Below are 16,471 nucleotides of genomic sequence, written 5' to 3' on the forward strand. Positions count from 1 at the left end.
AATTTCTCCAACCTACCAACTACAGTAGCGGAAGGGTTCCTAAAAGTGTCTTAACAGAGTGATTTGTGACAGAAACATTTTAAGATTAATGCTTAATTTTAGATTAATTGACAGAAGTAAGCTGTGGCTTTGTCTCTCTCAAAGCAGTAGCCATTAGCCCCGCTCTCTGCTAGCATTGCTATGCAAACAGTCAGTTAAGTATCTGATGAGAGACACATTCTGTTTCTGCCAAATTCATCACAATAGAAGTCCATACATTATCAAAGAAAACAGTAAATGCAGCAGTGACTTGACAACTCAGACTGCTCATTTAAACACAAAAGAAACACAAGAGTATGTCCATCAATTCACCACTAAGATAAGAGAAAGCATATAACCACCATAATCCTTAGCGCCTTTCATGTCTAAAACGTATGCACATGACTATTTAATATCTTGGCAGAAAAACCAGCAGAAAGGGGGCATGTCCCTTTCAATAAACTGATTTCTCTGCTGTGCATTCATACTCAAAGACAGTATTCAAGAAAAATTGCAAATCCAGCTGTAACCATACCTAAACTTTACTATGCATGTAAAAGCACTGATACATAACTTTAAAATCACAATCTTATGTGTTGCTGATTACGAAATATATTGTATGTTGCATGTGTGTTGTCTAAAAACGTCTTTCCTCCACTCTCAGACAGTATCCCACATGTTAAGTTTTTATCATTGATGCGTCTTTGTGCATCCAGACGTTCTTTTATGAACCCCTGCAGGAAGACCGGTTTTATCTTGGCTCAAGCTCAAAGTCAGGCGCTGTAATATGCCTTTCAAAGATGTTTTGATAGCGCCAGGTGATTTCACATGGAAGTATGTGCTAATGGATGTGCCTGCTACTGAGAGCAAGAACAGCTTCAGCTGTGATGATCTGTGTGTGTTCCTGCCTTCACTTATGTGCGCGCTGGGCTTATATGTGAGCATGCATATGGATGTGTTTCCGCTCTGTAGCTGTTTGTTGCTCTTGGCTGACAGATCCCAGATGAGAAAAGCAGATAAATTTAAGGAAGTTGAGAAAATATCATAATCGAGCCTGCAAGAACAACAAACAGGGCAAGTCTGCCTTTGTGAGTGTGGCAGCTGACATACATTTGAGGTTTCACTGTGATGTGACATCTTAAAACAACTAATGGCATACATTCATGTCAAGTATTTAAACATTTTTAAGGATGTTAATTTTGCATAGCCACATCTTTGTGACATTGACAGATCATCAATAAAACAAACAAAAAAAAGAACTAGATACCCAGTCCAACCAACACCTTGACAACTTACCTCACAGACTCCAGGTCATCTCTAAACCCTTACTTTACCAGAGTGCACATATTGTGTACGCCTTGAGCACATGAAAAAAAAAGGATTTTCTTTCATATAAAGATTGGCTTCTGATGAATCTCTAAGATGACTTAATTGTGACCTTACTACATTCTTTCTGACAGACTATACCCGTTGGTCATTTACTGATGTTGTACCCTTCATCTACACCCCTAAATATGACTTTACCACCAGTAAACACGTACATAACACTTGTATGTTGTATGTGTCACTCGTTCCACTACGTCAAGAGGCTGCTGGAGACACCGTATGTCCATCGCTTCTCTCATAAGACAATGCCGTTACCCAACATCTTTAAGAACTGTACCTACGACTGGGGCTTTGCAGCATGGATGGCCTATAAGATCAACCACCCACTGTACACACCGTCCACCTATGGGGAGCAGCAGATCCGAATGGCCCTAATTGTATTCTTGTTCCATCAGATCAGCCATTTTTCCATTCACATTGCTCTATGGAACCTTCATCCGCCAGGTTCTAAGACCAGGAAGATTCCTTATCCTGTCACAAACCCCTTCATCTGGATCTTCCTGCTGGTCCCTGCCCCAGCTACACCTACGAGCTGGGGTCCTGGCTTGGCTTCACCCTGATGACCCAGTGCCTGCTGATGGCCTTCTTGATTGATACAGTGGCCCCCACATGGTTTGCATTGAGGCAAGTCTAGGTGTGCCAAGGAAATTTTCACAACCGTTCATACTACGACAACAGTATAACAACTAAAGCCACAGTAACACGTGTTAAAGAAGCTTTATTTCATGGAAATGAATATAGCGAGCCTTTAGGTTCAGGAACCAGTTTTTGAATTTGGATAAATCCGTTGATTGGTTGATCAAGGTTCAATTCAAATCAGTGAAAACGTCATTGCACGTCTTAGTATGTAGTATGTAGTATGTAGTAATGTAGTACAGTATTATGTATGACTGCCAGTTTGAAATCGCAACATTGCCATCTCCAACAATTACTGTACTTTTACACCCATTGTAAACAACAGTAAACTAATAGCACCAACGTCCATGTAGGCTATCATGGTTATCCTAATCTTCGTCAAAATGGCAACTTCAGTTCTGGAGAAGCCTTTTGGAGGAGAGGCGAAACGTCTTCAAGGAGCTCAATAATCCAGTTGCTCTTTTGACAAAGATTTGTATCAGAGCACTGATAGCATCTTGTAGGTGCAGCGTTGTTTAGCACCACTTAGACCCAGAAAATAAGGATAAAGTTGTATATAGACTTGGTCAGAGTATATTCTCATATAACTGAAGCAATGAGTAATGACTTTCTGAACAGGCATGTTAACGTCAACCTGCAAAGAGGACTGGAGGTCGAAGATGGTGGCACTGCTAACATTCACATTCTACAAACCAGAAACATCACTAGAAACATCACTTGTAATATTGTTTTATAATTAAACCCGTGATTTAAGCCCTTAATTTGAAGTATTTTACCTTCACTAATAAAGTCAAAAGCTCACCAAGAAATTTAAGTCTTCTGCAACATTCACAGAAAAACAGTTAAAATGCCTGTTTTAGTCTTTCCATTTCATTCCTTTTCACAACATATGTGTTATATCCTCAAATGCAAGGGGCTGGAGAACTTCTGGCGAGTGCAGCAGACATCCTAAGACTCCCCACGAGGGCTACAGTGTTCACTCTGTCTGGAACCCAAGAATATGGTTCATATTAGGAGGATTACGCAAGGCTCATTTCTAAATGTCTAACTTCCTATAAGGGCGGGGCATGGCGGGATGTTGAGATGCAAAATCAATGAGCGATGAGAGGGAATTAAAATTTATGTGGAAAGTGAAAGTGGTGCCAAAACTTTCATAGTTTACTTAAAATATTGACTCTTTTCTTAGACTGATGCTACAAACTGGACTTAATCCAAAATGAATGCAGTTTAAGTTGGAAAGATGTTTTGGCATTCTGAAAATAACAAAGAAATAAAAAAAGTTCTGACCATGTTGAAGCATAACTCCCACATAAATTATATCTTTGGGAAATGGTGCATTGGAATTGTTGGTTCCAAAGCTTCTTTAAAAAAAGTGTTCATCAATAAAAACAAACAAATTCAGATGTCAACATTTTAGGAGAAGATGGAGGGTAGACTGAGTTATCAAGCAGAATCAGACTCAAGTGGGGGGACAATGGGTGAGAATTGAGTTCCACCATGAAGGAGTCCGATTACTGAGGGGGGTCCGGGATAGTTGTGATACTTGGGGTGGGGTGGGGTGGGGGTGGAGGGCTGCCCTCTCTCTTTTGGCCGGGAGGTCTCTTCACATCACCTCTGAGATAGGCTTTGACTAAATGACAGCTCTGAAACCCACATCAGGAAGAGGATTAGCCCATGGGCCAGGGTGCCTCAGAGGAATGGGGTCAAACTATCCCAATCCTTCCACCCTCTCTCTTCATACTTTCTCAACCCCCCAATGTTCTCCTCCATCACCTATTGGCCCCCTTGAGCCTTGCAATGATTTACCCCCAACTGGTCCAACCTTCCACCCCTGTGTCTCCTCTTCACTTCTACCCTTCTTACTCCCCACCATAATTTACTTTGTCAGCCTGACCTCCCAGCCCCTAGCCATTCCAAACAAACCACCACCCATGGACGGAGCCGGAGAAGCCAAGATGTCAGTTGTCCTCTTGCTCAGTTCGCCCCAGCTCAGGTGAAGGCCAGTGGCCCGACAGCGGGAGGTCAATCACCCCCCACAATCTAGACCTCCATTGCTCTATCCAACCCCGTGGAAACATGTTGCAAGAAGCAGCAGCTCACTGTGTGGTCAACAAAGTATTTCAGCAGCTGGAGCGAAGCGATCAAACAGAGCACTTAACATTGGATTTGTGGCGTGCCAAAACATTGGAGTGAACTTTGCTCTCATCCTTTACCATGTCAAAGGCTCTGTTTGTTGTGACACACTGAATGCGATGGGGCTTCATATTAGCCATTAAAACAATGTGGCTGACAAGTTTCTGACTTTTGGTTCTTTCTTTTGGACAGCTCTTATTCTCGGATCTGAAAGTTTGTTTTAGAATGCCACAGTAGTTGTACCTAAAACCCCAAAGTTGAAAGAAGAACAAAATGTGATGATTTTCAAAACACTGAAACCCCACATTAACTGTAAAATCTGATGCAAAAGACACTTTTAATACCTAGTATTTTATCCTAAAAGCTTTCTTTGTCCAATTGCTTTGGTCCCGTGCCAATGCAACCAAATTATCAGTGTAAAATGCTGATCCATGCTTCGTCATTACTGCAAGTGCTGTTGAAATATGGCCCCTTTTATTTGTGCATTGCAAGTGCTTTCCTAATCAGAGAATGCTGGGATCCATAGAAATGCATGCCAGGCCATTTTTTTTTTTTTTTTTTGTTTGTCTTTTTTACATTATTTTTTGTCCTCTATCAGATAGGACATTTTAAGAGCGCCTGCAAATATGGGATAAAGGATCAGGGGAACACATGCACCAAGCAGCACCAAGATCAAGATTCAAACCTGAGATCAATGCAGCCTCTGTTTGTGGCTAACCCTAACCTATGAGGTGCAATTTTTTAACATCTTGTCTTTCTCGTTAGGTCAGAATCCTAGATTTAAAAAAGAACCTTGTATACTGTTTAGTAGTGATGTAAAGATAAACCGATCAGAATTGGTTAACCAATCTGTACATTATAGATCCGTGAATCACTGGTAACAGGAATCAGTCTATGCACCAGCATTAATGTTAGAGATTGGTTCACTGAGGCTCTGCTGCTTGCTATCATAAGTTGTTCTGTCATGCTCTGACTCTTGAATCTTCTGCAATTTGCATTGACCTTTTACCTTACAGAGAGAGTTAACAGTTTGCACAGGGCTCATATGTGTAACAGTGAAGAATCACCTCTTTCTTAAACACATTACAAGTGTTTGGAAACTGAGAGGACCTGGTTCTGTAATTTTGAAAGTGAAAGTGACGTTTTACTGTTCTTGCATGATATAGGATTGCAGCTGTTAAACAATTTAAAGTCTCCTTGGTTGTTTTTCCACTTCATAATGTTCCAGACATTTTCAGTGAAAGACTCTTCTTAAAGCTTATCATTTTACAAACCTGTTAACCCAATTAACTGTGACATGTTCAGTCCAGGGTTTTTCTTTCAGCATTTCACGAATTCCCCACTCCTTTTTGCGGCTGTCTCAACTTTGACACATTGCCATGTTGTCTATTTTATCATTTTAAATGTTAAATCAATTGATTGACCATGTCACATTGCAGAGTATCTCTGTACAATGTCCTCTTTTACTTTTCCTTCCCATGTATTTTTTTTTTTTTTTATTGAATGCTTATTTAATGGATAGAGCAACACATCAGTACAGCGTTGTTGCACTTAATCAAAACTGTAATGAGTCTGGAACTCTTCCTTGTTACAACACTCCTCCAACCATCTAACAGAGACAAGATCCCATATGCTCTCACACAGAAAACAGTCTGCCAGTGCCACTGACCACCACCACTGGAATGCAACCACAACTAGTATAATATACCGCAGCAACGAAACTACCTACAGTACATCAATAATCACTCAAGTGTGCCAAACCCCAAATAAATAAGTCTTTACTGCAGACTGTCCTCTACAGTCACTGCTATTCAATCAGGAAATTGTGTAAGGCCACTTAATGCCACTTGGGTATCATCGCTCCATCTTGCATAACATGCATACTCACCCGTTCGCCTGTTATCAAGCACTTTCCTTCTCATGTGAACCACGCTGACAGCACGATAGTGAGATGGCATAACACGCAGCGGTGCCATGTATAGCACGGTCTTTACCGAGTCAGCACATTCCATGAAAGCAAAGCACTAAACTCTCACCACAGTGTGCAGATAATACCTTTAACAAGCCATCTGTTTGCCTTTGCTTCATGGAACATGGGAAAAAACAAATGTGGGCAGGCGTTGACCTGTGACTCAGGAAACAAATGTTGGGCTGCAGATTTGAAACGGCAGAAGCAGCGGTGGATTGCTAGCACTCCTGGGGGTACTGGAAAGGATATCTGGGATTACACCAACATTTTTTGTGGATACTTTCCACAGATAGACAAACAGCTCCGTACTGGTGCTTCCAAAATACCCCAATAACATCACATAGGCAGGAAGCAAAATGCTAGTCACTCAGCAATTCTAAACTTGTAAAAACAAAAATAGTTCACTTGAAACAATTGTAAAAATGTAACACCGACCCCTTTACTCCACTAGGAAAAAATGAAGCCAAAGACCAAACCAAACAGCGTCTCATGCATCCAGATTAAACATTTAGATGTACAGTACTGTGCAGAACTTTTAGGCATGTTTGGACCAAAAAGTGACCCTGAAGTACGGCATGTAATGGCGAGTTAGCCCGTCTGAGGGCATGGAAATACAATCTGATGAAAAAATAACAGGTCTGAACCTTTAAGGTGGAGTCAGGGGTGGATGTGGCAAGTAGGTACAACCTGGGCAGGTAATAGGGTTGCCACAAGATGTTGGTTGTGCTGTGGATGTCCCAAGGGCACAAAAACCACCAGCAGTCTCCTGGTGTATCACCCGGGGTGAAAAGGCCTGGATAAAAGAGATACCGTTGACCTTGACCTTGACTTGGCAGTCAAGGTCGAGCTCAACGGTATTAAGCCTGACTCTGGCTGCCAGCCCCAGGTTGTGGCACATCAAGCCCCATGATAAGTCCTTAACGCCCTACATGCCTAAAACTTATGCACATGACTGTATAACTTGTTGCTCTAATATTCACCTACCAGTTTACTCACCTGTCGGTGTATCGGCGAGAGGGTTCATTCAGTAAAAGGCCGTGTGGTGCATGGGTGAAAGGTGGTTGCCGTAGTAGGCGGTAGCGATGTGGTTGGCAGTGCCTACAGAGTGTGCAGTCTGGCTTGGATGCCAAAAGGGTGGCATCAATCTCAAGGTGTTGCTCCATAGTGAAAAACTGAACCCCGCACACCTCTTCCTCTATGTCCAGCTTCAGTGTTAATGGAGTGTCACAAAAGACATTACTAGGGCCCAGTGAAATGTTGTTCCCACTGACAGTCAGCAGTAAGATGTTGTGGATTGCTGGTAGCGCTGTTTCCTCAGGGCTGAAGAAGGTGACCCACACAGTCAGGGAGTCTGGTACAAGTGGGTGGAGGAACTCTAGCTGAAGCATGCAGCCCTGGAGAGGGCACTCAGACAGGCCAACGACACCTTGCTCGATTCTTGCATTGGGACTCCAGGTGCGTACACTTGGCTCGCAAGCCTGCTCCACATCTGGGGGGCCTATGGGATAATGTTACAAAAAGACACAAGGTCAGAAACAACATGCAAACCACACAACCTACAGATTCAAACTGTTTGCAGATGACTATGTTTCATACTTTTCAAGCAACACCTACCTGGCCTTTCTCTACAATAACATTAAGAATCTTTGCTTCTTGCACTTTTATCTGATAAGTAATAGACTAGGAGTCTTGGGGATATCAGGATCTCTAAATATTCTCAGTCTTTTAAAAGATAAGCCCCATTTGAATTCCAGCCTCCTTGTGAATCACTTTTATGAGAAATTATACTTCAGCCAGTCAGTAAACAAACCATGTTTAGAAAAAGTTGCTCTAAGCATGCAAAAAGATAAACTCTGACTGAAGAATGAATTAAAAAAAACCCATTCCCCTAGCATTACAAATGATATAAAGGTCCTGGGCCTATTTTACCAATATCTCCAAAGATTTCATAAATTTGTTCTTCAGAAATGTTTTAAGAAAAACCAGACCAGATTCATGACGTGTTCTTAAACAGCCGAACTGTTCACATCAGTGTTCTTAATTTGATGAATGCCATGTCTTGCAAGCTGGAAGGTCATGCATACTTTTCCGGGCATGAGACTGCACGGCTGTGTGCACATACACAGAAATAAGGGATCTTGAAGAGAAGTAGAGGAATGCTAGAAGAAACACCAAGTTTAAATATTTAACCAATGAAGAACCAGACACCAAAGTAAAAATACTGAATTTGTCACAAAGTAGATGTAGTGCTACTCAAAATTTCACAAAAACACACTTAATAAATTATGATATTTATCATAATCACTAGTGGATATTAAATATACACTATAAAACGATACATCTGATTATATCAATAGAACAGCCAGTGCTGTCATCAGAAATGATGGCCATCACCCAGTAGTCAGTAAAGAAAACACTGCTGATAAAGTTTAAAATATTGAAATCAAAAAATATTTGGAAACAAAAGAGATACACACTGGCCAAATATAATTTTTTTAGATTGAGTGACTGACTGACTCACTGACTGAATGAATGGCTTGACGGAAACCTACATTTTTTTATTAATAATTACAGCTGTTGCCATATGTTTTATGTATTTTAATTTATATTTTATTTCAGCAGGGAAGACCGATGAAACGTGTAATAACTACATGCCATTAAAGGCACTTTTTTTTTTGTTTAAAATAACAGTTTAAGGGAACAAAATGTTAAATTTTTCAGAAAAAAAAAATATCTACATTAATATTATAAAATACATCTGTGAGTTGAGGTCGTACTACTTACGTATATATATATATATATATATATATACTTCGTATATTATTTTAATTATTTTCATCGGCTTTCTAAGAAAGAAAAATTTCTAATTCTATTATTGTAATGGGAAGTATCTTGTTATGATAGCTGTCGTGACAAAGCCACTGTGAAAGACACAACTTTTATATTTTTCCCATTGAAATGCTGGCTGTCACGTGAAAAACTGCTGACTGATGACATTAAAGAGGCTGCCCTTAATTGCTGCATATCGCTAATCTTCCATTTGCTTGTTTTGAGCTTCGTTAGCTGTAGCTAAAGATAACATATCTACACTAGCTTTGTAATTCCCCACTTTCCTCACTTTTTAAGACAATGTAGCTAAGTTAGCTTAAGCAACAAGAGCTTTACAAAATGTAGCTAAAGCTAACATAGCTATGCAGATAATGTACCTACATAGCTTATTTACAATACAATACAATACAATTACTTTATTGTTTGTATTATATTGTGTGTGTGTGTGTATATATATATATATATATATATATATATATATATAGTTTGTATTATATTGTTTGTATTTTATATAGCCTCTTTGTGAGCATAGCTTTAGCTATGCTAGCTATGTAGCTTTGTTATTTAAAGCTAAGTTAGCTTTAGCAACGTGAGCTTGAGCAAACATAGCTAAAGCTAACGGAACTATGCAGATAATGTAGATATGTTTTGTAAGCTTAGCTTTAGCCCCATCAGCTACGTAGCCCATTAGCTCTAATAAGTATATTAACTCTGTAGCTAACGGCACTACATACGCTATGCAAGCTGCATAGAATATTTTCATGGAGGACTCCTGTTTGCAGACTGTTTACTCAGCTTTGTTAGGAGGTTTCGCAGATCCAGTTTTTAACTTTTGGTATCCTAACCCTTACCCTAACCCTAAACAGAAGTTTCATCTGATTTTATTCCTAAAGATTTAGTGTGAATTTCTGTTCTGAGATATACAGTGCTTCAGATGTACAGTCTGTGAGAGTGGCCATCAGAGATTAACAGTCTGCAGTCAGCCTGTCTTGTCCATCTTTCATATATCTCAGTGCCTGCCTGTTGAGCTGCAGTTACTACTGGAGCTGCCCAATTCTCCAACCTTTGTCATGTCACTCTGATTGGCCCATAATAATTATGACAGAACATTTGTCCAGTCACCATCCAAGATGTTTTTGAAAAGCCATACCATTTCCAAATGCTTTGTAAAGGTAAAAGTTTCAGAGGTGAATGTGAAACATATACTATGTAATGGATATAGGAAACAGTCTATCTGGGATATAGGCTTACTTGTAATGGACCATGACGATTTCCTGCCATTGGTTGCCAGATCAATTTTCCAAGCTCACCCCCGTAAGGTGGAACTCTTCACATGGGCATCCTACCCTAAAAGGCTATACACCTTTTGCATCTGACAGTCCTTTCCCAGTCTGGATAGCAAAAGGAACACTTCAGTTCCTTGGTTATATTTTTGCTCACAAAATCCATGTGGTAACCTATTCTACATAGCACACATTTTATACACAGAAAGCTCTGAAAGCTTAAAATGTCAGTATTAAATAACTGCAAATCATTGTATGAAGCATAAAACAGCAATGACTCATTTGCAGTAGAAGCACCAAAAGAGCTGATGCGAGCAAACACCGGTGTTACAGTTTAAAATGTGACCCTGTTTACTGATGGCTTTCAACTGAATGAGATATTGAAAACAGAGAGAGGACTGGCGAACGCCTCTTTGTGGAACTTCCATTAAATGTATGTCTGATGAGCATATTTTGACATTTTAAAGAAAAACTACACAAAGAGGTATTCGTGTGGACACCTACATAGGCATTAAGGCTTTTGTATGCTTTAAGATCACTGCCTCTTTCAGTCCCGTCTTCTTGAATTTCTCTGTGAGCGCCCTTAGGCTGACTCACGTCATTTAAGAGAGTCACAAGTAGGGTTTCAATATGCCTGTTTTTATATGCATTTTCAGTTTGCATATTATAAAACCTAACTGAAAACCCAGCAAATTCAAGGTGGTACCTCTCCACTACTTTCTGCAGTCACACTAAGATATTACATTGTAGTGGCGTTAGCCATTAGCAGGGCTACTGTTTACCTGGTTTAAGAAAACTGGAAACCAGCAAAGCATACTACAGATTAAAAATAATATATATATATATGTATATATATATATATATATATATATATATATATATATATATATATATATATATATCCTACAGTTGAACTCAGGGTGCAATAATACTGCATTTGACAGTATGAAGTAAGTGGTTTGGAGTAGTAACTAGCTTTTAAGATTTATACTATCCACCATGATTCAGCATGTCATTAAGCCTCATCCTCGACAATGTTTTTAATTTCGTTTCTGAGCAGCACCCCCTACCGTTTGACATCTTGACTGCTATAACTCATAAATAAAGCTTAGCATTGATCCATGCAAGACACAGTAGTCTTGACCCTCATTTCCGTATGTGACTGATGTCCATATATCCGTGAATAAAGAGGTGATGCCTCTTAATGTTCAAAGCAAGGAAGTGCACTTGTGTACAAATGGATAGAAACCTGATAGAAATTACCTGTGGCATCAGGAGAGGATAATTCTTTTTTTTTATTATTCAATAGCTTTGGAAATGTGTTCAGGTAATTACTGAGACAAAAAAAGACTAATATATCATGTTTAAAAAATAAGTAATAAGCTGGCCTGGCAGGAAAGTAGCATGATTTTAGACCTATTTAATTAAAAGAAAAATATATTTCATTAAAAAGATGATAAAGAAGTTAAGCTAAATCATTAAGCTTTCCAAAGTTCATTTGCATGTTAACTCGCTTTTAAAAAAAAAAAAAACATCTAATTTGGCTTCCAACTTTTAATTGAAATGAATGAAAACATTTAAAACTGCCAAGACAATCTGATTGAACTTTGTATCTGATAACTCGTGTTGTACTTCATCAAGCTGATAAATATATCTCATCATAGCCTATAGGCTAGTTAGCAGCTTTTTCCCTATGCTAGCACATTGTTAAGGCTCATTTATACTCCTTTTATGTACGAAATTGAACCCTAGCATTTCAAATGGTGCAGCTGTCGCTGTCTAAAGATTAATCCACTGTGGATTTCTCTCTCACGCAGACAACGCCTATGTTACTTCTTGGCTCATCCGCCGCCCTGCTATTCTGCTGTTGTCTGTCTCTGTGCCCAGGTGAGCTAACTTTATACATTTGTAGTTTCTGACTTGTGATATTTCCTAAAAAAGTTTGAGTAAGGTCCACTATTTTTTCAAATGACTCTTCTTTGTGTTTTTTTCTGCTCTGGTTTGAACTGTTGGCTACATTGCTCAACATTGTTCCCCATAAATGGAGGCAGTACAGAGCTCAACAGTGACTGCCCACGTTTTAGGCGGCTCTGGTCCTGGGAGTCAAATTTACCATTCAAATCCTCCATAGACATCTCGCAAAATCCTTATTGCAACGTTTTTGATGCATGAAACAAGCTAACCAGCTACCTGAATAATTTTGACAATAAAGCATTTGATTTAGCACAAAAACAGCACTGAGTAAAAAAGGCAGCAAAGGCACAACACTGTGTGTACATATTTTTTTTTACTAAGGCTGAAGAAACTGCATATCCCATTACTCTGCAGTTTCTTTAATTTGTTGTTAAGAATAGTTTTTCAAGCATTCAAACAATATATGTACCTTTTTGTACACTTAACTTCATTGTAGTGTTTACATCTTTAATGACGATTATGTAGTATTGTAGTTCATGTAAAAATTGCTTCATTGGCATCACTAGTCAACATTCATCTTGTTGAGTCCATCAACTCCACCAATCAGAGACGTCACTGTCACACTCTAGGATTGTGGGTACTGTAGTGTTTTTGGCAGAGGTCACGAAGAAATAATTTTTCACTTAAAACGAGGTTGATATCTTACAAACTTTTGTATTCTACAGGAGGACATAGCATCATTTGACCTTCAGGTAGCTTGTTATAAGTCTAACATGGACATTTCTAGGTGAAGGGTTTATAAGCAAATCCACTACAGAGCGAATTAATTGGGTATTTCACTTCCAGAACCACATTGCTGAGATCTATTGCAACGTTTGGTACGTATTCATAAGCTTCAAGGCAAAGTGCATAAATATAGACAAAGAGTACAGACAGAAAGCTCCATCCATGTTTTTATGCATTTCAAGCATAGAGAATAAAGAAAAAAAATCCTTGATTTTTTTTTACATATTTTCAACTGAACTTTTTCATTGTTTTTTTTTTTTTTTTTTGTCATCTTTTTCAATTTTTTTTTTACCATTGTATTATTCTTTTTGGTCCTTTTTTTGTAATTTTTTTTTCATTATTATTGTATTATATCATTTTTTCTACTTTTTTTTTCATCATGTTTTGAATCTTTTCTGTCACTTTTTACGTCATATTTTAAATTTTGTTTTTCATTATTTTTTCAGCGTTTTTCTTGTCAACTTTTCTTTTTTTTTGGCATTTTTTTCAGCAGATCCCCCATATGACTGAATGGACTTCTGGATGACTCACCTGGTAAATATAATTGTAATAGAGGGGTAGATTCAAATATTTTTATCCCAGTTATAAAGCTGTTATCATTTGAATGAGTGCTGATTGATCAAAAATTGCAGAAGTCATCTTGTCAGTGTACCAGTACCTCTTACAACATCAAGGCAGAGGTGAAACTGAGAGTTCATTGTGAGTCCAACTGCAGAGGAAAGGCAGAGCTGAGGTGTGTACCTTTCGAGTGGGGCCTGTTCAGGGTTCTCACTTCAGCACAGTCATTACAACGTCTAACAGTCACACTCCAGCCATATTTGGAGTCCACACACAGCTAACTCGCATTATCCCAAGTGACGTACACTAACATTCATCAAGCACTTTTAGAAGCCAGCGAGCAGCAGACACTATGTTCTCCCTCGATTTCCTTTTGTGCATTTCCAAGCTGGCAACGAACGAAGCCATTTGCTAACCTCATTTCTGGGCACCGTGCAAAATTCCAGTGTTTAATCAAGTGAGGACTGAAAACGGTTTCCAAGCCACATTATCTCAACACATTTATTATTGTACTGTAAGTGCGTGTGTGGCCAGAGTGGAGGTGAATTAAAGAAAACAAGGGACAGAGAGAAGGAGAGGGAAAAAAAAAGGAGAGTGATACTCCAAGAGCTTGGCTTTGCTCTGCTCATGTAGTCCCTGGCTTTCTGCGAAGATGTTCATTGAGTTTGCGAGGAAGGGAGCTGAAGCCACTGAAAATATTTTGTAATGTCAGCTGTTATGATGGGCCCTACTCCTGCTTTGGCGCTGCTGCTAATGTGGTCTGAGATTTAAGAGGAGACAGAACAGTGGTGTCATCCACTGTGTAACTTAAGGCACTGTAAAGTGTATTACAAAGATGTGAAGGTGTGATTGGCAGCACAGAGTGTGCTAGCAGAGAGTTTGCAGTCCAACTTTCTGTCCGTGATGATTCATATTTAATTATCTGTTTAACTTCTGATGGAGCGGCTACCTGCAACAGGCCATCAAACTCACTCCTTGAAACTTTGCAGCAAAGCAAAAATGTACCAGCTGCTTACTCATGAAAACAGTCTCAAGCTTGAGTTTTGGGCCCTCCTAATAGGGGGCCTCAAGGTGAATAAACCATCTTTGAATAGGATCCATTCATTCCTAGCAGAAAAGCTGATTCAGGATCTTCAGACCAAAACATCCTTTCTCCTTAAGTTAATAAATATACAGAGAGCATCACTGCAGTGTAACTGGCACAACATGAGCAATTGTTTCTGTTCTTATAGGAAACTTGGAGATGAGCAAGGGTCTCCTTACTGTTAAGAAAGCTCATGGCTGTTTTTGACTACATCACTGTCTAAATTATCGAAATAGTTGTTTAACGCTGCAAACTAATCTTAAAGACTTCTGGGATCTCTAATGTTGTGAAACAGGAAGACCTATTCTTGAGGATATATATTCAAGCTTTTTTCTTCTTTGCTGTAGAAAAAGGCATTGGAAACAGGGATGAGTAAGCGGGAAATGATTTGAGAAAGGAGCCACAGGCTTGATTTGAACCAGGGCCGTCTACATTAACACCCCAACCTCCTCCCTAGGCCACTGCTTTCCAAAGTGGGCTAATAAAACCATAAACCTCATATTTAGAATTGAAATGTCTTAAACTATGTTAATTGAAAAAAATAAGTCCTAGAATTAAAAAAAAAAATAGCCAGAACATTCAACTTCCATGTCAACTTTTTATCTTTTTTTTTTTTAATTTTTTTGTATGTTGTACCAAACCAATGTCATGGTTTAACTGGTGTTGGATTAACTAGTGACAATCTGTTAAATATTCTACTCTGGTACATCACAATTATAGGTTATTTGGTCTGGACTTTTGGACTTTTCAGTTTGAGCCAAACCCAAATGACAGGTATGAAACCTCCCCTGGATCATGGTCTGGACCAAACAGCCGGGCCTTGGTCTGACCAAAAGAGGTGGTCTCAGTCCAAACTGAACCACGGTCCAGTTTATTCCCAGTGTGAAAGCATTATTTTGAAAGGTTTGGCCCTCCATAACAAAGACAGGAAATTATGGTATGACAGCCAGAAAAAGGGAATCCAACACCAAAACAAAATGAGCCAAGGAAGCACATGGGGAAGAGGAGACCAAATGTCTTATTGACATTTGGTCTGAGGATGTTATTAAGGGCAAACTGGAACAAACATTTTCCATCTGTTTTCCAAGAGAAAGTTGAGAAAGTTTTTGTCTACTGGGAAGCTGATAAGGCAAACTTGGCTAGCCACATGTACGGCTCTTCGAGTTGCCGCCATTGGTAGTAGTAAATGAATAATAATATGATGGCGGAAATGACTACTTCATTCCTTTTCTACGCACATTATTCAACAAGCTAACATCAGATGCCCGCTGCCTAACTAACCAATCAATACAAACTATAGAGATGTGCAGAGAACCATGGCCTTGGACTTGGAGGTGCTGACATTATCCGACCGCTTCGCACTCATCTGCAAACTGTCCCAAGCAGCAACCTCCTCAGTTTAAAAAGGAAAACAATTGCAAAAAAACTGCAGTTCCTCAAGTGTCCACTAGAGGCTTGGTGCCAAAGCACAAAAAATCAAATACACAACCAATGTTAAAATACAAAATTTGACATTTAAAACAAACCTGTTTAAACCCTGGTTCAAAACTGAGTTTTGGTTGGTATAGTTCATGCCTTTATGGGTACAGAGAACAAAGGGTGATTTTTTTAACATCTGTTTCAGTTTAATAGTGATACAGGTTACGTATTATTAGGGACACTGCTGATAGAATAGCATTTAGCACCATATAGCCGTTTATCAAGAGGCTAAAGACCCTCCTCATCTTTCTCTTTTGTCTTATTACTAGCTTGATCTAAAGTTAGTCTTTAAACAGCATTTCAGTATAGCAGAAATCACTGATTGGGCTTGTAAGCCACTTTCAGGACCCAAAAAGATGAGATCACTCAGGCTCTGTCTTATATTTTAACAACCAA

General features: G+C 39.1%; 1 protein-coding gene across 1 annotated transcript in view; it reads right to left on the bottom strand.

Moving 5' to 3' along the window:
* pappaa (pregnancy-associated plasma protein A, pappalysin 1a) overlaps positions 1 to 16,471 on the bottom strand; it is a 180,343-nt gene that overhangs the window by 118,089 nt on the left and 45,783 nt on the right. The window contains exon 7 of the mRNA XM_041811536.1: positions 7,139 to 7,640. Within this exon, the coding sequence (XP_041667470.1) occupies positions 7,139 to 7,640 (502 nt within the window). The remainder of the gene's footprint in view (positions 1 to 7,138; positions 7,641 to 16,471) is intronic.

The sequence above is a fragment of the Cheilinus undulatus genome, linkage group 17 (assembly GCF_018320785.1).
Source record: "Cheilinus undulatus linkage group 17, ASM1832078v1, whole genome shotgun sequence".
In the NCBI taxonomy this organism is placed as follows: Eukaryota; Metazoa; Chordata; class Actinopteri; order Labriformes; family Labridae; genus Cheilinus; species Cheilinus undulatus.